Below are 27799 nucleotides of genomic sequence, written 5' to 3'. Positions count from 1 at the left end.
CCCGGTGGAAAGCCAGTGTTTCCAGCACTACTTTATTGAAGAGGTTTTTTTTTCCAGTGAATATGTTTGGCACCTTTGTCAAAGATAATGTGGCTGAGAGATTTACTGTATACTTATAATTATTTCTGAACTTATGAACAATATTATAAATGAGAACCTTGCACTATATGGAACTTGGTATTTATTGATATACTCACAAACTCACAATGTGACTTACACAGCTTTTAATTAATAAATGTCCACTGAACAGTTCTAAGAAATAGTGAAAGATCTTACAGGTTTGCTATTTAGTCGTCATATACCACAGGAAAGTGGATGTTAAATGTACATATTTCTATGAGTTACAAGTGCAAAAAATAATATTTTCTATGTAGGCTATTGAGAAAAGGGTATTATGTTCACTGAGAAAATTTGAGTAAATCACTTAATTCTAAAAACAGTCAGTGTATGAGTGAGAAAGTGAAGAACATTTTCCCAAGCCAATCCATTGAATCATTCACAATGGAAGGTGAATTTACAGATTTCTTGTGACAAGTGAATTTAACATTATATAGTATATATTAAATATATGCTATATTAAAATATTTATGATAATATTTTTGCTGAAATGTGTATGATTGTACACTGAAGAAATAAGGTATACATTTATTGAGCTATAAAGAAATGTACTATTTCACACAGCAGTTAACCTAGTGCAAGGCAAGATTCAAAGCTGCTTCTTGGAGTGGCTCAGATAATTAGGATATAAGTTTTTCTCTAGACTCATAGGAGTTGTAACCATTTCTCTCACTGGGAACAGAAAGCTTTCTTTCATGACTGATTGTCCAGAATTAATAAATTGTGACAATTTCTAACAACATCAGTAATAGAAGTTTTTATATTTAGCATTATTTTCTCACTAAAACTTACAGGTAAAATAAATGTTTAGTATTAGATATAAAGCTCAATGTCTCATATGATTTAATTCCTAAATATTTCTTCTAAATATGTAAAATATATAAATTATATGCTCCCTAATGAGAATCTTCTGTCATGCTGAAGATACAATAAGATAAATATTTTCTATGTAAAATTATACAATATAAATTTACAGAGATGACATTATATGCAGTGTGATAAAAATACAGTGAATATTTACATTTTAAAAATATTACAAAGACACACTGGCTTTTACTCCCTTAAAATACTACCCCTCACTTTGAACACACTTATTCCATTATTCTTGTCACTTTCTGAAGCAATTTAGAAGACCTCTTTTGTGAGTGTCTTTAGTTGTGCTGTTGTGCCTGGCTCTACATCCCAAATGGCTTAAAAGCTTTTACCTTTCACTGCTCTTTTGCCTTAGGGGAAGAGCCAAAAGTCTCATAGTGCCAGATCCTGGGGATGAGTGGAGGTAGACACACAGTTATGTTTTTGTTTGTCAGAAATTGCTGTAAACATTTAAAATGCAGGACACTGAGGTAGCTGCAAAGATGTTCAGAAAAGAGGCACGGTGTGGCGTCTGCTCTTCCTCAAAGTCAAGATGACTATGGAAGGTAAATGTTTTAAGATTTTAGGAGCAAAGGTATATTGAAATAAAAGTATGTATTAATAAGGTTATACATGATGTGTTTTATGTATCAGTAAAAAAGAGAAGTGCAATTTAGAATAAGTTTTTCTTATGACACAAATAATAGAAGAAATTAGATTTGCTTCATACCTTAATTTGTTCTGGGAAAGCATAGTGTTAAACACCTCAGAAAGCTTTGTATTTTTCAAATTTCATAACAGCAGTATCACATAAATTACATTTGAAAATATCACAGTGAGAGGTATAGTGAATAGAATAGTGTTTTTTAATCCCCCAAATCCAAGCTCCAATTCTGCTGCTTGGAAACATCTACTTTCAGTGCTTCTGTCAATATCCTGTCATTTAGTTCCAAAAGACTTTATGATGAATTTATTTGTATGTACTACTCCATTCTATTCAAGTTAGATGTATTGATTTCCTATAAGATGACTAAAGATTTGTATTAATGACAGTAATCCAGAATTCCTTACTCTTCTTCTCTATTTATCTATGTATATATGAATGCATGTACATTGCTCAATGATATTGTTTACTTTCTATAATTAAATGCCATTTAACTTTTATTTTGAATCACTACCAGGAAACATTTATGCTGAATGACTACTTTTTAGGTTGGACAATAAAGCATTTTTTTCTTTCTTTGTAAATACATTGGAGCTATTCTATTTTTTTTAACTTACATTTAAAGCCAGTTGTTTGAGTAGTGTACAGAAAAGAAATGAGAGGCTGTGTCTTACTGATGTTCATGATATCTTAGTAAATATCTGATGAATGCTAAACCTGCTATGAGGAGGTATACATACTGATAATTATCACGCTAAATCTGCGATATTATAACTTCTCAGAAAAGCACTGAACAAAATTTACCCAAAAAGAGATTCCTTTCAACTCCTATGAATGTTCAGTTAGTATTATTTTTTTATCTCTGAATTCCAAGTCACAGTTTCAGTGACCAGGGGGTAAGGAATGGGGAGGTGTCTGCCCCCACATCAGCACCTCTGTTCCTGCTTTAGTAAAGAAGAATTTTCCCCCAGAGCCTCTGAGTTGTTAGTCCTCATTAGAACTGGTAGAAAAATTTCAATTATCTTTAAATCAGACAGGTCTCCCAGGTCTCTAAGGATTGCTATTATAAAACTCTCTTCCCTTTCTGAGGCACATGAGAGGTTGCTAGCCTTGTCCCTGCTGGAGGTGAGCATCCCACAAACCCATTGTACAAATTGGCGGTAGACATGGACTTCTGGTGAACTGTTAAGGAACAGGGTACAATTGACTTCCTAATTGACCACTATTCTCCATTTGCTACATAGAAAGATTTCCTGACAGAAAAAAGTCTCTACTATAATGGACTAGGGCATTTACATTCTTGTAATATCCTTTTGTGGAGGGAATTTAAAGTTGTAGTATAAATAGTAATCTCTATTCCTACCAATAATTTTGCACTGGGGTTTAGTCTTCTATGGTAATGACGTAACAAATAAGGCTAGCAGAGGACCAAAGATAAGTGCAGACTTATGAAGTTGATTACAAAAAAAAGAAAGGAAAAGACCAAGACTGGTATAGTCTTATGGGGTTTATCAGATGCAGAAATGTCTATTTTAAAATAATCATGAATAAAATATTTTTCAAAATGTGAAATTTGCCTTCAGTTCTCAGGACATTTTAACAGTTGTCATTCTCATCCTTCTAACATTTCTGTTTAATTCTTTTCTCTTTCATCTCTTCTTTTCTCCATCTTTTTCATTCTGTACCAGCCTATCTTCTTTTTTCTTTATCCTCTTCCATTTAATTCTGAAAGAATAAGGAGGAAGGAAGGAATGAAGAAGGGAGGGAAGAAGTAAAGAAGGAAGGAAGGAAGGAAGGAAAGAAGAAACAAGGAAGAAGGAAGGGAATAAGGAAAAAGGATCACAAATAAAATGAAATTAGTCAGAAAAATGAATTTCTTCAGCTGACTGTTGACCACCATCATTTTCTTTTCTTTGTTTCTCTGACATTTTCTCCTTTTAACAAACCTTAGTTTCTCCACTGGATAAAGAGGATGATTGTTGAAAATTCTTGGATATTTTGGAGAATTTGGCAGACAGTAGAATATTTGGACTTCCTCATTAATTAAATTCCAACCAGAATCCCTCTAGCAAAGAAATGTATTTTTCTTCTCTGAATGATTTCTATGAGCAATGTTTCACGTCTTTGTGCAAATGATTTATATCAGGGGTTTCATGCAGCATACCTGATGGGGCTTGTGAGAGTGGACATGTGAAGGAGGAATTACTGGAGCATGCTAAATTTTGAGGCATATTTTAAAAATATGTACCCACACAAAGATACAAAACATACTAATGCAGGAAATTGCCACAATTGTCCATTAATCCATACATCTAAGGACACTGCCAGTTTTGTGCCCGGTGTCATGCCCTCTGTGCAGCCATTGGTATCTGTCCTTCTATGATTTTATGTACTGAAGTGCTAAAGTGCATTTCAAAGAGAATCTGAGATTGCCATATAAATATATAAATTTATGTTATTCAAAATTAATCCTAGGTTTTGCATGAGAATTAGAAAATGAATATTTTCTTGTCCAAAGCCTACTCTAAGGTCAGTTTCCATTCAACTTGGAGTGTTCAATCTCTGCCTATTTCTTATTTTAGACTTAAATCTTACATTATTTAAGTAAGAAAAATACACGTAGAAGGTAAACTGGAGAAGTTTTAACCTAAGTATTTCTAAGTCTTAATTTTCCTTCCAGTGTTGGTCCACTACTTCTCTTCTCATCAGTGTCAAGATGATCCACACCAACACTACCACTTTGCACTCAGACACCTTTTTTCTTGTGGACATCCCAGGACTGGCGGCTTTCCATAGATGGATTTCCTTGCCTTTCTGCTCTGTTTTACTTACTGGCTCTGCTGGGCAATGCTACAATTCTACTTGTGCTCTGGTCTGACCGTACTCTGAAGGACCCTATGTTCTATTTTCCAGCCATCTTATCAGCTAAAAATCTAGCACTTTCCACATCCTCAGTGCCCAGATGGTAGGTATCTTCTGGTTTGAGGCACATGAAATCAGTTTTGGATCCTGTGTCGTCCAGATGTTTCTGATACACACCTTCACAGGAATGGAGTCTGCAGTCCTGCTAGCCATGGCCTCTGACTGTTAAGTGGCCATCTGTGTACCACTGAATTACACAACCATTCTGGTACCCTGGGTTTTGGCAGGCATTGGTGTGGGTATTATAATTTGCTCAGTCCTGCTAATGTCACCCATTGTATACCTAACCGATCATCTGCCTTTCTGTGATGCTCATGTTATTGCCCACTCTTACTATGAGCACTTGGGCATTGCCAAATTAGCCTGTGCTAGCATTTGCCTCAATGCTATATGGGCGATTTGTGGCTTCTTTTCTCATTTTGGATGTGGCACTGGTTGGATTCTCCTATGGTTGCATTCTGTGTGCTGTGTTCCGCCTCCAATCGCGCGATGCTCATCGTAAAGCACTAAGCACATATGGTTCCCATGTGGGGGTGATGTGTGTTTTCTATACACCATCACTTTTCTCCTTCCACACCCAACGATTTGGAAAAAAAATCCCCAGTTATTTCCACATTCTTGTTGCCAATCTCTACGTGGTCATCCCACCTGCCCTCAGCCCTATTATCTACGGTGTGGGAACCAAGCAGATTTGTGATTATGTGGTTCATGCTCTCACTTCAAAATAAGAGGTCTTGTTTCTTTAGGTCTAGAGAGAATGAATATACCTGAAATAGACAATTTTGACACTTCTCTAGATGATTATCCTTTAAGGGAATCTTCATATCACAGGACTTTCTAGATCCTGAATTAACAAACTTTGGAGAATACTTGTATATCTTAAAATCGTTTGTTTCCTCTCTTATTGGTGTTGAATGTTGGGGTCCATTGCAGAGGAAAAATCATCCCTCAAGTAGCCCTTTCAATTTTAATTACGGAGACGATGTGAAAACTGCATGACTCTTTATTTGGGAATAGGAGAATGTTCTAACTGAAACCATTCACTGCAACCCGCTTGATTGTTTTTTTTAAATAGTACCCAAAATTCAATTAAAAGTAGGAAAATTTTGGATTTCCCAAGAATAATGAAAATATGTTCATTTATTTGAGGACATCACTGAGATGTGGAGTTAAGCTTTTACAAATGTGTGTTTTCTTCTTCCTTTTCAGCACTTTTCTTTTATATTTCATTAAACTCTATAGGCAATGTGTGTGCTCACTGTGCCAAAAGTGTGAAGTAACTGACAGCAATACTTGTGCTTTGGAATGACATTGTGGTGTGAATGTGAATATATAGAATTTTAATAATGATCGAAGGTTCTGTTTAGTCATTCTCATTTCTCTCTGTCTCTCTCTGCCCCTGTCTCTCTTTTGTTGTGTGTTTTTAGTATTTCAGCAAGCCTCTAACTACATGGAATAAGTGTGCTGATTTTTCTTTTCCCATGGGCTCCTTTTGTGGAATGTAATATACACATCTTCAATTTGTGGTTCTTTGGACACAAAATTAATTTTCACTACAAAATAAATTTTCTAGTCTGCTACTTTAACAGAAAATTTCTGTGTTCCCTTTCACCTATTTTGTGTAAAGTTATAAAGGTTCTGAAGTGATAACTCCACCAAAAACTTCACTGAAAATCTTGAATCAAGGGCAACTTTTTGATTATTACTCATCATTTTGCTTTTGGCGTAAAATGATGTGCACAGGAAAATGATTAAATTCAAGACTAAGAGTGATGTTCAGTAGCTAATAGCTAATCTTTCAGTGTTTTGTTCATCACCTGGTGGAACAAAAATGATTTTAGAATTTTGTGTCATGACTAAATCTACTAGTAGATTTATCAAGGCTCAGTAATATAAAAAATAAGTTTTCTTTTTCAGCAATGATCATAAACTAGGGATTACAGTAAAGTTTTTCTAGAAGGAATTAATGAATAATAACATAAGAAATATCTAAATATATTTACCTGAAAAATTTATTTTGTGTAATCTTAAGGTAGTATTAATTTCTCTTAATGACAAGCTGTGCTTAATGAATTTTCTTGATATTCTTAGTCAAAACTACATCCAACATCATTTTAAACTGTGCTTTTGTTAAGTAGGATGCTGTGTCTGATAATAAGTACATTGTATATTTAACTAATATTTTGAAAACATCAAAGAAAAATGGAATTTTTAAAGTAATATTTATTTCAGTTCATATATATTTAGTTTTATTAAACTTATCTTAAATGTCTCCCCAACATGTAACACCCCACTTCTAACACTAAATGGAATTAGCAAGAGGTTTCCTCAAAGAAATTCACAGTGTCCTAGCTTCAGAGGGAAAGTTTATATATATTTTCTGTTGGTATAACAATACTCATATGTATTGATCATTAACTAATGATTTTCCCTACTAAAACTATCCCCTCTTACTTTCATTGTCTAGCAATGCCTTTTATTTTCAGATTCTTCATTGTCTCTAAGCATCAATTCTCCTTTGTGTTCCCATGGCTTACACTATTAAAATAAGTAAAGTTCAACGGGATAAATATTAGAAATATTTTTCCACATTTAGTTTCTATCAAAGTTTTAGCATATGTGAAATTCACACAATGACATTTATAACTATAATAATAAAAATGGAGATGGATTTCTGAAGAACAAATTTCTAAGAGCCAAAATAACTTATGATTGAAAAATAACAGCAAAATTCACAGGGTCAATTTTTTTTCAATAAATTAGAAACTATTGTACAATGTATGACATAGAAGTGCAATAGAATATCTGAAAATAAGTACAAGTTCAAAAAGACATGTAGTTATTCCTATTCAAGATAATATTGCATAATGTTTCAGAAAACATACTTAGTGTAAAGTATTGCATTATGAAAGTGTGAAGGCAGCCAATGGGTTCCTTGTCCTAATATCCCTTAAACATTTTGAAAAGCTTATAACATAACTTTGAAAAGTTAAAACTCACTTGAAGATAACACAAAGCTACTGATTTCTTTACATGTAAGACATACAAATCTTGACTATGTAGACAAACAAACAAGTTTAGATTCATAAGTCCAGAAATCATGAGCTGCACAGTCTGAAGCAAGTTTTTTATTAGAAATATTCATTTTGTTACACCTTGAAATGATTTTTACTCTTACTTATATGCCACAATGATAGGTGAGATAATGTTTTGATTAACTTAGCAAATCCCTTCTAACATTGTGTAAATATTATTAGGATTATTTAGGATATACTACATATATTTTATTTCTACAAATCTGTTACAACTGCTAAGACATAATACTACATTCATAGCTTTTTAGGAGTCATGTATTTTGAGCACAAATATATTACATTAATTTTAGTACAATGAAATTTATTTTAATAAACTCTACCAATTTGCATATATGTATCAGCTGAAAATACTTTGGATTTGATATTAGATATTCACAGAAGATACATGCACTACTTATAACTATGGAAAACTTAAATGCAGTATCAAAGTAAGGGTTAAATATTTGTGAAATTTTTCCAGTTATAAGACCTGAATTGATTTTGTGGAATATAAAAATAAATTTCACTTTATTTTAACACCATCTCTGTATTTCAACATTTTACACTTGGTCTTAGCCAAAAGAGAAGTGATCTGTATTTTAACATTTTGAAACACTTGCAACCAGCTATTCTAGAAATGATTCATGATACGTCAATGCAATCATATCGTTAAATGTGTTTATAGAAGTTAGTGATCATTTTGCATCAGATTGTCCTCCTTATTATACAGGCACACAAACACATGTGAACTAACTTAAAAATTTTTAAATGCTGTTACAACTTCTAATAAGCATGAAATTTTTGATAATTGGTACTTAAAACATTTTCAATAATATTGCTTCTCTTTTCAATACTTAGTTCACACGAATTACATCATCACCTTGTTATTCTTCACAATTCTGGATGAACATTGTATTTGCCAGTGTTTTCTGGAGGGAGGCTTTTAATTAACCATTTGTAGACTGGCTTAACACAAAAGGTAATTGCATTCTGTAGAGTGAAGTACTAGAAACTGTTCTGCAGAAAGTCACATTCAAAGTCCACGCATTTCATTCTGAGGTGCTGACTGAACAAGCAATAGTTACCTGTGGCATAGTCTTCACATGACAACTCACAGGAAGGAGAGTATTAAGGCAGATCTTGCCATCAGCCTTACACAAGATCTCTGTTTTCATCATAGCTGTTTCATTGGTAATTGGAATTAATATTGTTAAGATGTCCATATTGCCCAAAATGACTTATGGATTTAATGCAATCTTCATTAAACTTCTAATAGCAAATTTTCAAAGAAACAGAGATCCTGTATAACTACAATAGATTCCCAGTATCTTAAACAACCTACAAAAATAACAAAACTGAAAACATCATACTCCCCCTTTTCAAACTGTATTACAAACTTATAGTGATAACATAGAATGTTATTGGCAAAAAATAAGGACACTTGAGCCTTATCTACACTTTCAGTTTCTCACTTCAAAGAAACTATTTGGAATTTACACATGCATGCCCTATTTATTTCATTTAAGAGAATGGCCTCAATCTGCATTCATTTAGCTATAATGTCTCTAGGTTCTCATTCTTTATGGCTGAGTAGTACTCCATTAAAAAAAACCCTTCTTTATCCAGTCACCAGTTGATGGGCAATTGGGCTATTTCCAAGATTTAGCTATTACAAATGATGCTGCTATAAACATGGGTGCACCTACATCGCTGTGGTATGATTCTTTTAATTCTTTTGGGAAGATACTCAGTAGAGGAATAGCTGGGGTCAAATGAGACCTCTAATCCTAATTTTTTGAGGTATCTCCATATTGATTTCCAGAGTGGTGAAATAAGAAGAAAAGGTCCAAAGGGAAAGGGAAAATGCAACAGGTAGGGGAAAGGAAAGAAGGGAAACAAAGAAATATGAGGAAAGGAAAAAATGGAAGCAAAGTCTTTGTAAATAGGGAGGCCCGGAGGGGCTTAAGGGAGGACAGGGGATTGGGGAAGAAAATAGGGACCAAGATATATCATGTAAAGGTACAAGTTCCCAATGATAAATGTCATCATATTGTACACCTAAAATGTACCAATAAAATTAATTTAAAAAATAAGGACACTTGGACCACTCTAACTGGATAGCAATCCCAGAAATTGTCAAATAAGTTTTGACAAAACCATCAAATAGATAAAAAAAGACAAAGAGCAGTCATTTCAGTAAATGTTAGGAAAATTGGATATCCACTGGGAAATAATAAAATTAGACCCCCTTCGTACACCACTCAAAAAACATGAACTTGAAATAGATTAAAGACAGAATATAATATAATATAAATTCTGAAACTTCTAGAGGAAGTCATAAGGATAAACTTCCTCAAAATTGATCTTGGAAATTTCTTTCATGAGATAGAAAAAGCAGAGCAGCAAAAGTAAAGATAAATGAGATTCTATCAAACCAAAAAGCTTCAAGAAGTTAACAATCAGTGAAGTGAAAATTCATAGAATTGGAGAAATATGTATAAGGGGTTAATACCTGAAGAATGTAAGAAACTCATACACCTCAATAGGAAAAATAAACCTAATTAAAATATTAAGAGCTGATATATGTGAAAACATGGAGGAATCTTGAACTGTATGGTTAATGAAATAAGCCAAACCCTAAAGGACAAAAATTTCATGATTCTACTTTTATGTAATAACTAGGATAAGAAAATCATTGAAATAGAAAATAGAAGTAAAAGGATTTGAGAACAAGTAGAAATAGTGAATTATTTTTTAATGGTTACTATTTCTGTTTTGAGAGTTGAAAAAGGTTTGTAAATAGCAGTTGTAGTCATACAACATTGTGATCATAATTAAATTTACTAAATTTTACACTTAAAAATGAGTAAAGTGAAATATTTTTATACATGTATACAATAATATAATTTTTACATTTTTATACATGTACACAATAATATAATAATTTTTAAAAAATTTTAGAAGAACACGATGTAAGAATCAATGATATTTCATTCTCTAACAATAAAAAAACTTAAATTTGGAAATAATTTTATTTAAAATAGCACTAAAATCATATAGTTATAAATTTCACAAAAGTTCACATATTTTATTTCAAAACTTCAAAACACATAAACTATAGTAAACCATTTATTAAATATATTTAAAAACATACAATAAGTGGAACATACATGGTTATGGAAGAGAATTAATACTGTTGAGATGACAATACATTCCAAATTGATAGATAATATCAATACATTCTTACCAAAATTTCAATGCTGCTTTTTCGCAAAAGTATGCAATTAGATTTTAAAATTATTGTGGCAATGAAAACAGTACATAACTGTGAAATCAAAACTCTGGAAACAAGTAGAGCAAAAATGAAACACTTCCATTTCAAAACTTGCTACACTGTGGTATACTGTGAAACTGGCATAAAGGTAGTCATATAGATTACTGGAAACTAATTGAGAGTCAAGGACATTAAGAGCATGGATGATGCCAAGAAAATTAGGTGGAAAGAATAGCTTTTCCAAGAAATGACAGTAAGCCAACCAGACATCCATTCTCAGAGCAAAAAAATTATAACATTAACTTTCACCGTAGATACAAAAACCAACAGGGCCGGGGATTTAGCTCAGTGGTTCCGGCGCCTGCCTTGCCTCGCAAGCGCAAGATCTCGAGTTCGATCCCCGGTACCAAGAAAAAAACAAACAAAAAAACCAAAAAAACCCCAACAAACAAACTAAAAAATGGAGCAAATCATATACTTAAATCTAAAAGATAAAATTGTGCCACTCAATACAAATCACAGGAGTAAACCTTTATGACTTTGTGTCAGATGAAAGTCGTAGATATGACAAAGAAAGCACAAGCAGTAACACAACAAATACTTAAAATGGGGTACATTTAAATGTAAAACTTTTGCAAATACCATCAAAAAAGAGAAAGCACAACTCTGAGTGGGAGAAAATATTTTCAAATCAAATACCTGTCAGGACAATTGTATTTAATATATTCACCAGCAAATTATAGCCTCCCTCACATTCTATAGTATAGATCATATTTTAGGTTATACAACAAAACTTAACAAATAAAACAAAGTTGAAAGTTTATGTTACCTTATCAGATCATCATGGAATGAAATTAAAACTCAACAACAAGAGAAACCAAAGAAACTACACAAATACATGGAGACTGAAAAATTCACTTTTGAACAATCAATGGGTCATTGAAAAAATCAGCGAAGAAATTAAAATAATTCTTAGAAACAAATGAAAATGGAAATACAGCATACCAGAAACTCTGGGTCATATCAAAGACAATACTAAGAGGGACGTTTATAGCTATGACTGCCTACATCAAAAAGCCATAGAGGTCACAAATAACCTAAACACGTTTCTCAGCGGTGTGGAAAAACAAGAACAAATTGAGACCAAACATAAAAGAAGGAAAGGAATAATAAAGAATAGAACTGAAAATAATAAGACATAGAGTAAAAGAATAAGGCATAATGAAGAAGTCAAATAGTTGGTTCTTTGAAAAGAAAAACAATATTAATAAACCCTTAGTCAAACCAATCAAAATGAGAAGGAAGATTGAAACTAAACCTGCACACTTCAAGATGAAGAGAGACAATGTTAAAATTACCAGTGAAATCCAGAGGATTCTTGGGGACTACTTTGAAAACCTATACTGTAGTAAATCAGAGAATTTAGAAGAAATGGATAAAGTTATAGACATACATGAAGCACCAAAATTGAATTGAGAAGATATATAAAACCTAAATCAGCCAGTAATGAGCAATGAAATTAAGGAAGTTTTAAAAAGTATCACAGCTAAGAAAAGTTTGGGACTAGATGGGTTCCAGGCAGAGTTTTCTTTTTACATCTTTCAAAAACTGCAATGTTCTTCTAACTGTTTCATGAAATAGATAGAGAAGGAATGCTTCAAAGTTATTCTAAAAGACCACCATCATCCTGATACCCAAACCAGAAAAGAATACAAGAAAAGAAAACTATACATAGACATCCATGATATAGATGCAAAAATGCTTATTAAAATACTTGCAAACCCCATTCAACCACATCTTAAGAACAATACACCATGAACAAGTTGACTTCATTCTAGAGATACAAGTATGATTCAACACACACAAATCATAATAAACATAATATACCACATGAAGAGAATCAAGGATGAAAAACACAGGGTCATCTCAAATGATGTGGAGAATTCCTTCAATACAGTTCATCATCCCTCCATGATAAATACCCAAAAGAAATTAAATATTGAAAGATTATTCCTCAATATGGTAAAGCTCATATGTGTCAAACTGTAGCCTACATCATAATGAGTGGAGAAAAACAGAGTATTTTCTCTAAAATCAGGAATGAACAAAGAATGTCTATTCTTACCACTTTCTTTTGTTCTTTTTTTTTTTTTTCTGGTACTGGGGACCCAACTCGGGACCTTGGACTTTTGAGGCAGGCACAGCACCACTGAGCTACATCCCCAGCCCTCTTACCACTTTTATTGATAGAGTTTGAATTTTTGTAGATAACTAAATTAGACAACACAAAGAAATAAGAAGGATACAAATAGGAAAGTAAGAATTAAAATTATCCTTATAGGAAAATAATATGATCATATAATTAGAAAAATCTTAAGATTCCACCAAAAGACTTTCAGAGCTGATAAAATTCAGCAAAGTAGCAGAATCCAGAATAACCATCTAGATAATCAATTACTATACTACACACCAATAATGAACTAGCTGAGAAAGAAATCAGGAAAACAATTACAGTCATAATAGAGTTTTTAAAAAGCTAAGGATCTACCTAAGCAAAGAGTTGAAGCACCCCTTCAATGAAAACTTCAAAAAACCTGAAGAAAGAAATTGAAGAGGACACAAGAAGATGGAAATACCTCCTATATGGTATTTGTAAACAGAGTTGATACTGCCAAAATGCTTCACATGTGAGAGTGAACTACGGATTCAAGGCAGTCCTCATAAAAATACAAATGACACTCTTTTCAAAGCTAGAAAGCAATGTTAAAATTGATACGAAAACACAAATGATCCAGAGATAAAGCAATCCTAAACAACAAGAGCAAATCTAGAAGAACCACAATTCCCAATTTCAAATGATATTACAAGCCAAAGTAACAAAAACAGTATGGAAATGGCACAAAAACAGACATGTAGATCAGTGGCACAAAATACAAGACTTGGAAACAAGCTCATACAACAATAACCACTCGATTCTGGACACAAGAGAGTCCATAATGTTAACTGAAATAAATCAGACAAGCAAGCTGAAATATCACATGGGTTCTCTTATATGAAACACTCAAAATATAAATAAAGAGCAAAGTAAAAGATAGACTGTAGGAAATAGGACAGATCTGTTAGAAAAGGGAAACAGAACAAGAGTTGGAGGGTGGGGGGAGGGAATTGAGGGGAAGGGGATAAAGAATTAGGATGTGTTATGCACATGTACCAACTCGCTATGAAGAATGCAGTCATTATGTGCAGCAAACATGAAAAATAAAAAGCAAAAATTGAAAAAAAAGATGAACTATATGTTACAGAAAAGAGCTTCTTTAACAAATGGTGCTGGGAACACTGGATATGCACTTATGGAAGGTACAGAGTAGATCTCTATCTCCTACCCCATGGAAAAAGTCAATTTAAAATAGATGAAATACCAAGAAATATGATGGGGAAATTTGAAACTGCTGAAAAACAAAACAAAACTGGAGGAACAACTGAAGCCATAGGCATAGGTGGAGACTTCTTGAATAAGACTCCAGTAGCACCAGAAATAACAACAAGAACCAGCAAATAGGAACGCATTGGATTAAAAAGTTTCTGTCCAGAAAGGAAAACAATCAGAATGAAGAGAAAATCTACAGAATGAGAGAAAATATTTGCCAGTTATTCTTTTTATTTTGGTACTGGGGATCGAACTCAGAGCCTTGCGCTTGCGAGGCAGGCAGCAGAACCACTGGGCTAAATCCCCGACCCTGCCAGCTATTCTTTTGGCAAAGGATTATATCTAAAATACATAAAGCATTCAAAATACTTGGCATCCAAAACTCAAATAGAATAATCATTAAATGGTAAGAGACTTGAAAACATACTTCTCAAAAGAAGTACAAAAAGCCAATAAGTGTATTAAAATATTCAAGAACTTTATCCATTAGGGAAATGTAATCAAAGCTATACTGTGATTACATCTTACCCCAACCACAATAGCTATCAACAAGAATACAAAAAAAAAAGTATTAGCAAGGATGTGGTGAAAAAACAACACTTCTACATTGCTGATGAGAATGTTAATTAGAACAATAACTATGGAAACCATACGGAGGTTCCACAAAAACTAAGTTAGAATTACCATGAAATTAAAGTTTACCATCCCTCGGTATATACCCAAAGGAATTAAAATCATAGCACAAGGTTACCTGCATGCTCATTTTTATTTTGGCACAATATATAATAACCAAGACATGGAACCAGTCTACATGTCCATAAACAGATGAACAGATAAAGAAAATGTGGTGTATGTCAACAGTGGAGTACTATTCAGCCATAATAAATGGAGTTTTGTCATTTGCAGAAAAATGAACTGACCTAGAGATTATAATATCAAGCAAAATAAACCAGACTCAGAAAGACAAACACTGCATGTTCTCCTAATATGTAGAATATAAAAAAGTTGGCAAGAAAATTGAAAGGAGACTATTATTAGATGAGAGAAGGGGAAGATGGATGAAGGCAAGGTGGTACAATGGTGGATAGTAAAGGAAATGAATATGATTGAAATGGATTATACTTACGGAACCCCCCCAAAAAGTGTAACTGGGAGAGAGTGGAGGCACAGGGGTGATGGAGGAGAATGAGTAAAGAGTGTTATGTGGTTTGGGTGTTACATGGTTTGAATGTTTAGTTTCTGCCAAAAAGAAACTCATTAATCTGTGTAATCAATATGCTGTAATAAAAAAGTGGAAAAAGAACTCATAACATATAATGGAAAGGCTATTAATAATCTTTTCTCTAAGAAAGATACATAAATTTCCAATAATTATTTGAGTCTTTAACATTTTCAGTTCTCTGAGAAACACAAATCAAATGTATTATTATACTATTTCATATTTACTAAGATTGCCATAATAAACTGGGTAAGATAATCATAAATAGTGTTGCTACAGGAGTGAAAAATTTGGATTTCCAGACCTTGCTCATTATCATGTAAAAGGATGCAGCCATTTCCAAAACAGTTTGGGCTGTAGCTGAAGAGCCAGGCTTTATGTGGGTGACTAATTCATATTATTTTGGGTCAAATACAAAGGAGATTTTTTTTTTTAAAAGACAAGTTGAATGACAACTTTAAAATATTAAGCATAAAATGATGTTACACATAAAAGGTGCTTTCTGAGACTGAAGTTTTACGTGTTCCTATTAAGATTCTGCTCAAGAACTGTTCACTGTGTTTAATTAATTAATATAGGCAAATATGAGATTTTAAGACACTTTATTACAAATCGTCATAATGTGCACATATTACATTAGAGTTATTGACTTTGAGGGTATTGTGAAATACCTAATCTAATAGAACAATTAGCTTTTTGAGCAATTTAGAGATGTAGTCTCAGTGATGCATAGATAATAAGGCCCCTTTCACATCATGGCCTTAGTAGGTAGTCTACCAAGGAAGACACAAGACTCTTGTTCTCTGGTTATCCCACAAAAACACAAATCTGCTTCCTCCAGAGGTTCATTGAGGAAAAAGAAGGTAAGTATTATATAAAATTTAATAAGCTGTCAGTCTTCAAAAAGTAACTTGTAGAAAATTTAAGGATGATTTAAAAGGGTTTAATGACAGTTTGTCTTCATTTAATTCTAATAAGATAATCTGGTATGGAACTCACAGTGAGGCAAAGAAAGAAAGGAAGAAAGAAAAAAGAAAGGAAAAAAGTGAAAAGAAAAGAAAAAAGCAGAATTTTACACCCATATTTTATCATGTTATATACAAATGCTTAACAGTCAATGAGTTCTTAGAGAATTGAGAATTTACTAATAATTAAAATATAAACATTGTCTCATGTATCTATGAGTCTAGTTGTAAAAAAATGAAAAAGAGCAGTAAACGGATAATAAAAGGTAAATGAGGTTTTAATAGAAAATATTATCAGGTTTGATTTAAATAACCACCAAAATTTTATCTGAAAATGTGATATGAATTATTTGCAATATTATTTATGAAATCGTATCTATCCCATGGAAACTATAATAATACAAATATTATCATACTACCACTCTACATAACAGGAAATGCTGGATATATTAGCCTGGGATGTCTTTCAATTTAACCCTTGGGAAAGAGCATCTTGATTACTCCATCTCGGATCTGTTTGGTTTTCACTCCATAGACAATGGGATTTAGCAAGGGTGGAACTAGGAGGTAAAGGTTGGACAGCAGAATGTGTACATAAGGAGCAACACTGAAGCCAAATCTGTGTATGAAGGACGTAAAAAATGTGAGAATGTAGAACTGAAGAAAGACAAAGATGTGGGCTGTGCACGTGTTGAATGCCTTAAATCGTGCCTCCTTCTGTGGCAATTTAAAGACAGCCTGGAAGATGAAGGCATAGGACAGAAAAATGAAGATTACGTCCAATCCAAGGACTGAGAAAGCCACAAACAGTCCGTATGCTTTATTGGCTCTGACGTCTTCAGCAGCCAGCTTTACCACAGCCATATGTTCGCAGTAGGAATGAGAGATGACTGTGGTCCGAAAATGCTTCAGGCGCAATTTAATTAGAAGTGGACACATGATGATGATAACAGATGCCCGGATGGTCACTGCCAGGATGATGCTGATTAGCCCCTTCCTAGTGAGAATAGCAGAGTGCCTCAAGGGCTCACAGATAGCCACGTAGCGGTCGAAGGCCATGGCCAGGAGAATGCCAGACTCCATGCACTGGAAAGTGTGAGTGAAATACATCTGGATAAGGCAGGAGTCAAAGTGAATCTCCCTTGATTGAAGCCAAAAGATGGCCAGCATTTTGGGAGTGATGCATAGGGTCAGACCCAGATCAGTAGCTGCCAATACAGCTAAGAAGACATACATGGGTTCGTGGAGGCTGCGCTCAGAGCGGATGGCAGCGACGAGGAGGCCGTTTCCGATGGTGGCCAGGACAAAAGAGATGAAGAATGGGATCCCAACCCAGCGTTGCACTGCTTCAAGGCCTGGAATCCCAGTTAGCGTGAAGACAGATGGCCTGAAGCAGGTGCCATTGGCAATCAACATGATGGGACAATGAAAGAAAATCCTTCTGAATGTCCAATCTAATCAGAAGGAATGAACTTCATTAATAGCCTTAATTATACAGTATAATCCTGGAAAGCATTTGGGAAAATATGATAATCTGTAGCATTCCTCTAGTGCTAACCTAGATTTTAGCCTGATTTTATTAAGAAAAAAATGACTTTTCATGTTTTAGGAATTTTATAGTAAATTTCCCCTAACCCTTAAATAAAGCATATATATATATGTAAAATAAAAATTTAGTAACTGTGGCCCCAAATCATTTAAGTTCTCAATTGAAATATGTCTTTATCTTTGTAAGTATATTATAAATTCTATACAGTTGTGAAGTATAGCTTTTTACTTTTAAAAATACTACAGACATTTTTATTCCAAAGACATACAGATAAATATTAAGTAATATTCTACTATAATATAAAGTAAAATCTGCTACTGATATTTTTTCTCCTATTCACAATTATACTTCTTCCAAGGAGTTATGTATATGTGTGTATGTGTGTGTGTGTATGTGTGTGTGTGTATATATATATATATTTTTTGTACCAGGGATCGAACTTGGGTCCTTGTGCTTGCAAGGCAGGCAGCGAAACCACTGAGCTAAATCCCCAGCCCGGTGTTATATTTTTAAATGAAAATTATCATTCTTCTTACCCTCTCTTCATTTTTATTTCCCAGTGATTTGTATTACCCTTATAATTATACTACAGCCTCGATCAAGTCTAAAGAACATAGAGTATTATAGACCTTACATTAAAAAGATCAGCCTGTAGTCATAAGATATTTTTGTATATGTATGACTTGTATAGTTTGGAGATCAACAGAAATAAATTAAATAAATCAATATCTATATTATTATTATTCTTTCTTACCAGAAAAAGAAATTCCCTTTGAAATGTAATCAAACAAACAAAACAATTGGCATTTTGAATAAAAACTAACTCAAGTTATTTCCAATTTAAAACCACTGATCCCAGGACTGAGAAGATCACAAACAGTCCATGTGCTTATTGGCTAAAACAGAAAGTAAGTTTGTTAAAGTGTTTGGTTTTACTTCTTAAGCATTAGTATGATTACAGCTATTTAATAGCTTCTTCCATTTTAAATTAATTCACCTTAAGATAAACACAATTTTGTCTTTCTGCTATTACTTAAAATTGGAAAGCCTCTCTCTTTCTTGGGATAAAATCAAGCAGCAAAAGACTGTGGGATAATGTTGAATTCTTCTCCCTACCACTTGCACACACACTTTTAAATCAATTGCCAAGTGTCTTGATTCTGTCATTGTTAGGGGGCTATAGGCAAATCATTTAATCACCTCGTCTCTACTGTGCCATCCGTCAAGTGAAGATAAATGTGAGTCATTTATAGGAAAATGGGTGCACCTTGAGGCCATAATGTTAAGTGACATGGGTCAGACACACAAGCATAAATATCACATGGTTTCTCATAAACAAGACTTAAATAAAGAGCAAAATAAAAGACAGATAGTGCTTAGTAGGGAGCTAGAACTTTCTCAGTGAGAAAGGGATCAAGAGATGGAGAGAGGGGGAGAGAGGGGAAGAAGATGAGAAAAGGAACTTACATGTTGTATACGTGTACCCACTCCCCACAAGGAAGGTAAACATTACGCACTGCAAACATCTACTAATAAAACAAAGAGAGAAAAGATGACCCATGTAGAAACAGAGCTTTCACTTTGCTTTGTCCATTCCAGTCTTTTCAAGGAAATGTATCCAAGCATGAGGAACACACTGCACTGCCGCCAGGAGTTAGTGTACTAGAAAGGTGAGTGCTCAACATCCACTTCCCAGCACACACTGTAGCCAGCACAACCCAAAGTGAAGCAGTTCCTGGCAAGGACCAGAGGTTTATATAGTATGTTTTCTCTATTTATGTTTCCTGCATTTTTAAAAAAAGATACATTTAGGAAAAGCAAAACAAAAAAATGTTCTATCTGCTTGTTTTTCTCTTAAGTAATCCAGAGGTTTAGAAAGAGTAGAGGTGACCTGTATTTGTGGTGCTAGATTAAAAATTTTTTTAAAACACAAAAAAATAAAACAATAACAAACTATGTAGAGAGATAACAAAGATATAGGCATTCAAGGATAGAAAAACTGTTCATAAATAAATGTTTTGAAATAATTTGTATTCTTCTCTATGGTGAATAGTTCTGAATGTGTGAAAAGTGTAACTAGGGGTGTTTTGGAGCTGTTGAAGTTGATAAATAAGTTATTCTATAATCATTAGATGAGCACATTAACTACCAAAATATTTTAGATTATAATAATTCGAGTAATTCTAACAAGTTTGAAGGCAAGTCATATGTAGAAGAGGTATATGAGTTGTTTAAAATTACTTAACATATTTCAGTTACTTACTAGATACCTGGTAATATTCAATTTTATAGTTGTTGTAAATGAAACATAAAGAGGTGAAGTGTCATTGACATTGTCTCCATGGCGACAGAACCAAAGAAAGGCTATATAGAATCACTGCACTAGGTTAAACTGCTTCTGAATATACAGTATGAGCTCATTAATGGGAAATTACATTTATGCAAAAAGCCTGATAAGAATTCCATTGAATTCTTACTAAGTACCACTGAATATTAGTGATAATAATCTGGGTTGAGGAATTTAGTTATTTTCTTGGTTATGATATGTAAAACCATAATAAGTACACTACGCAGAAAAATAAAATCCAACCATTTTTTATTCTTCACTGAAAGTCTAGAATTGCCAGAATTTTTTCAATAAAACTGACATCGCTGAAATCTCAGGGAAGGGTATTTCCTCCAACATGAATTTTTATGGGAGAAATAAATAATAAAGAACAAACTTCTGACTTCTAAGAACTCATTTAAAATCATGACCATGTTCTAGAGGCAGGATGTACCATGTAAAGTTGTGAATTCTTTATGATGAGTGTTATCATTATGTTTATCTAAAATGTACCAATAAATATTTTGCTTCAAGAAAGGTTAATGCTTATAACAAAAATAAAACTATGACTATGATGGTGGCTGCAATATTAAAAAAATTGATACCATTAGTTAAATGAACACAGTGTATTCAGTGCATACTCAGAATGGTAGACTTCATCTCTACATTTATAAATTACAAAGATAATCAGGGAGGCTTTGAAGATTGCCTTCTGAATAATTTAGCTATATGAATTGTACATTTACTCTGAGGAAGTCCAAAGGTGTATTATTAAGCATATCTTGTTCTAAGGCCCTGGTCCCATACATAGAACTATATTCATTTAAAGAACTGAAAACCAAAATCCCCATCATCCTACAATATCCATTAAGTAACAGGTGTCAGAATGGAAAAATCAGGTTGTCTTAAAGAGAGATGCCTGGTAATCTCTAATCTCTACAAATACTTAATGGGTTCAAAGTAATCTGAGATTATAATCTACAGCGTTCCTTAAAATATAAACAATGCCAACAGGTATCATTACAGGGTAAAGAACACAACATTAAGGGCTTTCCACCAATCTCTATGCATTATCTTGTAAGAAAACATGAAGATGTTACTACAGTGAAATTTCTTCTCTTGAAAGCTACATAGCTTGTTCTTGGATCTACTAATTTAAAACAAGATCTGACACCAATTTTTGTATAGTTAAAAGATGCTGTATAGCTTCTGCTTGATACTGGTTCTTTTACATTCAATAAAATCCATTTTAGCAGTGTCATGTTGAGACAAATCTGGGACAGAAGTCCCCTATCCCATCAGCACAATTACTTATAAATTGTCTCCTCATCACCTTCTTCAGCACTATTACACTACTTTTTATATATTTATTTTTTCTCATGATAACCATCTCTTTCTCTTTCATTATCTTCTCCATTAGAGTAAAGTAGAGACTCCCATTTGTTCACAGCATTTTGGAAATCTGAATATTCCTTCTGGCTAATGCTAAAATAATCAAATCTGAACTTCAGAAAAGAATGTCCAAGTACCTCTCTTTTGGGCCACCTGTGAAGTGCCTCTCAGTTCAGCAAGGACCATGACCGAGGGTTTATAATATTTAAAACACTTCCCTTAGGAATCTGGTGGTAATCTAGAGAATAGAAATATGTCTCAGTTTCCCAAATTAGCCATGCTAACTCAAACTTTGAATTTTTTCTTCATTTACTGAGCTGCTGTTAAAAGCAAAAACAGTATCAGCAAACCGTTAGGGAATGGGGAAGTAGAAAAATGAGAAACAATTAAAGAACACAAAATGAAACACAGGTGTAGGCAAAGACTTTCTGGAAAAAAAAAACCGAGTTGCACAAGAATTAGCAAACAGGATCACATAAAATTAAAAAGTTTCTGCCCAGCAAAAGAAATCATTATATATATAAAGGAAATTATATACATATATATATATATATAATTGCACATATTTATTGGGTACAGTATGGCATGTCAGTATATGTTTACAATCAGAATGATTAAACAAGGGCAACTGAAAGATCCATTACATCTCAAATACTGATTATTTCTTTGTGCTGGATATTTTAAAATTGTAGCCACTAGCTATTTTAAATTATATATTTAATTGTAATATGATATATTTAATTGTAATTAACAACAGTGGACATAGCAACAGAAGCTTAGCCCTACTGTGCTATAGATCCTTTGAAGCTATCCCCTCTTCCCATCTATTTTTCCCACAAACTTTAGGCATTCCCTCTCCAACATGCTCTTTATCTCTCCAGCCTCTGTTACACACTAATTGTATCTTAAGTTTAAATCCTGTCTCCCTTGCCTTTTCTTAAATGTCTTCATAGCATATCTACCTTGCAGAACTTTACATAACTCTGAGTATCCCTCTCCTTTCCTGTTTACTCTCAAGATGAATATTCTATAACACAACCTTAATCAAACATGGTGATATGAAGTACCAGATTCAAAATCCTTAAATTCCCCCAAATTATTGTTGGAATGAAAAACACATCATTTAAAAGCCAATTATAATTTTATATGTATGGTATTTAAACAGTATTTTATCAAAATATCACTTCTATAAGCTTCATAAATACTTTCCATTTGGAAGTGAAAACATAAACCAGAACAGCAATACAAAAATAGCACGTGTAAAAATTCAAATAATTCAGCAATTATTTCATAAAATTTCTTGGTTTATGATATCCATCTGGTACATTGTCCATATTCATTTATAATTCTGAATTAAACCTGAAAGTTACATTATTTTAAGAGTATATATGAAAAAGTCTTTTTTAAGTAAATGAAGTCTATGCAATACTGTCAGCTTAAAAGAAGTAAAATTGCCATTTTAGCAGCATCTGTCTCACATGCAAACCCTAGACTTTATTCATTATCACACATTACAAAATCTATTTTGATTACTTAAGTCCAAGTTACAGAAAAAAACAGTCTTTCATATAATCTTGCCTCCAAATTATTGATTTTGGGTCTGTATTACTGGCATGATTCATTTCTTCTTCTCTCTTTTAATGTCATTTTTTGCATACCCTTATCTCATACTATCAGAGTTTAGTTGACTGAAGTGTTTGAGCACTTACTATTCTTGTTATGAGAGGGTCAAAAATAAAATATTCTAAAACCATTTGATAGTTTTGCCCAACACTTGTAAACTCATGAACATCTTTAGTTTAAAATGAGAATGATTAGGATTCTAAGAATCTCTGAACATCTACAGCCTCCAGAGAAAGAAAATGTTTTGCTTAATTCAATGCTTTTGAAGTTTTTTCATATCTTTTCATTTCTAAGATTGTAGCATGACACATGCAAATCCTGAGCAAAACTATATTAGCCTACTATTATTGTTATATTTGTTATATATTAAGTATAGCATTTTAATGCATTAATTTTGAGAGCTATTAATGGACGTATTTTTAAATAAGTAGAAGAAAAATACAGCGAAGCAAAATTTTTCCACATATAAATCCAAGGAAAGGATAAACACTTCATAAACCGAGAGCTGCATAGTACGGGATAGAATCAGTGACAAATCAGAATTTGTTTGGGGGGTTCAAAGGAGGGATCAAATGTAAAATTCAAGATTAAGAGATATAGACTTAGGGAGACTTCCGGGCCACCATACCACCCCCCCCCAGCAAAGAGGAGGTGAGCAGCCGTCCGTGCACCAACAGCAACCCCCGTTGTCGAAATGAGAAAACATGTAAAAAAAGTCTCAAAACCAGACTTCCAGATCACCTACATCAACCCCAAAGGGAAACGATCTGGGAAAAATGAAATCAGAAATAATTTCTCAGATAACAGCAGAGATTATGCCCATAGTGAAAGACATGATTAATGAATCTAGAGAAGACACAGATTTAAAAAAAATAGAGGAGCTGAGGAACATGATGGAATCCCAACATAGGAAAAAATTGAATCCATAAAACAGATGCAAACAGATTTGCAGGAGATTAAAAACTCCATTGAAAGTTTAAGTAGCAGAATGAGCCAATGTGAGGACAGAATTTCAGATATAGAAGATAAGATTGCAATTAGTGACCAGGAAAAGAAAATTTCTTTAAAATAGTAAGGGACCACGAGAAATCAATCCAGCAGCTGTAGACAGTGTAAAGAAGAATAACATAAGACTGACCAAAGTCAATGAAGAAACAGGAGAGAGTGTAGATGACATAAAAAAAAAAAACTGTTTACAGAAGTGATGGCAGAAAATTTCCCAAGCAGGGAAAAGAACTTGACATACAGATAAGAGAGGCATATAGGATTACAACTAGCCATGATCAAAAACCAACTACACATAGGCATATAATAGTTAAGATTCCAGAAACCCAACAGAAGCACAAAATTCTACAAGCAGTTAAAGAAACAAATCACATACAAAGGAAAGCCCATCAGAATCACAGCAGACTTCTCAACACAAACCATCAAGGCAAGAAGAGGTTGGAGTGATGTATTTCAAGCCCTAAAGGAAAACAGCGTCCAACCCAGACTGATGTACCCTGCAAAACTATCTTTCAAAATTGATGGAGAAATAAGATGCTTTCATGACAAAGAGTACCTTAGGAACTTCATGAATACCAAACCAGCACTCCAAAAGATTTTAGACACTATTCTAGGAAAAGACAATGAGGATAACAACCTCAGGAAGCCCAGCAGAATGAATCTGTCGGGTGAGACAAGAAATTAAATGCAAAGGGGAAGAATTCAACAAAAAGAAAAAGTCATGACAATGATAAGTCAATACATATCTGTTATAACCATCAATGTTAATGGTCTCAATTCACCAATCAAAAGAAATAGACTGGCAGAATGGGTCAAGAAACAAGATCCAACAATATGCTGCATACAAGAAACACGTTTAATTCAAAAGGAAATAGACTGAAAGTTAAAGCGTGGAAAACAATACTCCATGTGACAGGAACCCCCCCCCCCCCAAAAAGCAGAAGTAGCTATCCTCTTTGCAAATCAAGTGGATCTCAAACCAAAATCTGAAACACTTCTGGTCCCAAGAATTTGAGATAAGCGATAGTCAACTTGTATGTACAAATCTATTGTGAACATGTGTTTTCATTCCTCTTAAATTAAAAGCTTAAGAACAGAACTGTTGGTTCTTAACTGTAATACAAGAAATTTCTATATTGTTTTCCAAAATGGTTTTGTCATTTTACATTCAGATTAGCAGTATTAGACAGTTCCACCTGGTTCACACCTAAGCTGACATTTGTTCTTGCAAAACTTTTAACTTCATCTCCCTAATGAATATATAATATGATCTTGTTATTGTACTGATTAGTATTTTTCTGTATCTAGTGTTGCATACGTTTCCTTGTGCTGTACTATTTATCATCTTCTTGTGTCTACTTTTTAATTGTGTTGTCTATTAATGATCTGTAAGAGTTCTTTATATATTCTGGTCTTAGGTTATAAATATTATAAATATGATCTGTTTAAGGGCTACTTTTCATTTTCTTAACGATGTCATTTAAAGTTCTAAATTTTGTTGGGATCTCATTTATCAATTTCTTTTATACGTCATGTTGTTGGTATCCTAGGAAATTCTTGCCTACACTAAATTCATGAACATTTTCCCTTATAATTTCTTTATAGTTTTAGTCTTTCATATTTAGTTTCATAGATCCTTTCAAGTTATTTTTATGTATGGAAATGAAGGGTTAAGGTTAATTTTTTACATACAGATACCAGGTGTTTTAATACCATTTCCTGAAAACACTATCTTTTCCTCTGCTCTTGAATTGAGTTAATGTTAAATGATCTTTCAAAACTCAGTGGATTATATATGTGTGGTTCTATTTCTAGATTCTCTGTTTTATTCCATTGATCTATATGTCTTGCCTTATGCCAACACTGCCTTGATTACTGTAGTTTTAGAGGAAGTCTTAAAATGAGGTAATAAATGTCCTCCAACACTGATTTTTTTCTTTTTACTTTTCTAGGTCCTTTGTACTCCTACATAAGTTTTAAATTTCAATATCCAATTCTTTATTTATAGCAAGTATACATAAGCCTGAATTTTTATATATACCTTGTGTTTTCTAATCCTGGTAAATTTAAATACAAGTTCTAGGGGCTCCAAGAGATTTCTTGGTATTTTCTCTGTAGATGATCATTTCATCTACGTATAAAGATTTTACTTCTACCTTGCCAATCATATGCTAATTGTGTCTCTTTTTTTGCCAGACTATTTTGCTTTGGGCCTATGTTTCAAAGTTTAATGGATAGATGAAGAGTAGGCATATCTGCCCTTCTTCCCCACCTTAGGGAGAAAGCATTGTATCTTCTCCACTCATATAAGGCATTTTTGCTGGAAGTATGGAGTACATGGGTTATCTGTTGAGAAAGTTTGGTTCTACTTCTAGTATCCTGATAGCTTTTACCATGAACAGGTGTAGAATTTAGTCCACTACTTTTTCTGCAACTACTGACAGGATCATATGGCTTTTTCCATTCCTCTGTTAAAATGATGTCTTTTGGGGGTGGATCTTCCAATGCTGAACCAACACTGCCATCCCTATAACAAAATTGCTTTATACATCCTGCCAGATCTGACTTCTAATGGTTTGCTTTGTTAAACAAATTATTATCTATGTTCATATTTTTTTATTCTATTATCTTAATCCAGTTTTAGTATTAGCACAATGTTGATTGATTTCCTAAAATGAGGGAGAAGTGTTCCTTCTTTCTTCTGCTTTAATTGTTTGATATAATTGATCAGTTAAAATGTTTATGAGCCTGCTGTTGTCATATAGGTAGGTTTTCAAGCTAGGAATATACTTTCTTTGATAGGTGCTATTCAAATTTTATATTTCCTCCAAAGTCAGTTTCATTAATTTGTCTTCCAAGGTACTTCTCAGAAGTTGTCAAATTTATTTCAAAAAATATTTTTGTAATATGCTTTCTATATTCTTTTAAATTCTGTAAAATCTGTGGTAATGTCCTCTGGATCTTGATATTGTAATTTTTAAAGAAATGTTTAATTGATATTGTGTAATAGGAAGAAAAGTTATAAACGAGTAGGGGAAGTGGGAGGGGTAGGAGAAAGGAAAGAATGGAAAAGAAAATACATGAGAAAAGAAAAAGAAATGGAAACAAAGTCTTTGCAAATAGGGAAGGGTAGAGGGGGTGAAGGGAGGGCAGGGGAAGGGAGAAAAAACTAAGAACCAAGATACATCATGTGTAAAGATACAAGATTCCAATGATGAATGTAACTGTATTTTATACCTAAAATGTACCAATAAACTTAATGGAAAAAAAGAGATATTGACTTCTACTTTGCTTCATTAATTAAATCCATGGTGATATTATTTAACACATTTCAGCTAATAATTGTTCATGTACACTGTAGTTTCAAATTGATCAAATTGTTGATTCAAA

At 33.2% G+C, this 27799-nt stretch overlaps 1 protein-coding gene and 1 pseudogene across 1 annotated transcript; one reads left to right on the top strand and one right to left on the bottom strand.

Annotated features, from left to right (window-relative positions):
* Positions 1-4349: 4349 nt before the first annotated feature.
* On the top strand, positions 4350-5283 carry LOC101705490 (olfactory receptor 52J3-like; annotated as a pseudogene).
* An 11702-nt stretch (positions 5284-16985) lies between these two features.
* LOC101705861 (olfactory receptor 52A5) lies at positions 16986-17930 on the bottom strand. Its single transcript, XM_004863465.1, has one exon. The coding sequence runs from the start codon at positions 17928-17930 to the stop codon at positions 16986-16988; it is 945 nt and encodes a 314-aa protein (XP_004863522.1).
* Between the last annotated feature and the right edge of the window lie 9869 nt (positions 17931-27799).

The sequence above is a fragment of the Heterocephalus glaber genome, unplaced genomic scaffold (assembly GCF_053883595.1).
Source record: "Heterocephalus glaber isolate CG9 unplaced genomic scaffold, H.glaber_assembly_v1.0 deba00001428, whole genome shotgun sequence".
Lineage (NCBI taxonomy): Eukaryota > Metazoa > Chordata > Mammalia > Rodentia > Bathyergidae > Heterocephalus > Heterocephalus glaber.
The sequence above is the reverse complement of the archived record's forward strand: the minus strand, read 5'-3'. Positions and strand labels throughout refer to the sequence as shown.

Bases quoted from the DNA above. Each gene is read 5' to 3' on its own strand.
- LOC101705861 (XM_004863465.1), bottom strand. From the start codon at position 17,930: ATGTTGATTGCCAATGGCACCTGCTTCAGGCCATCTGTCTTCACGCTA.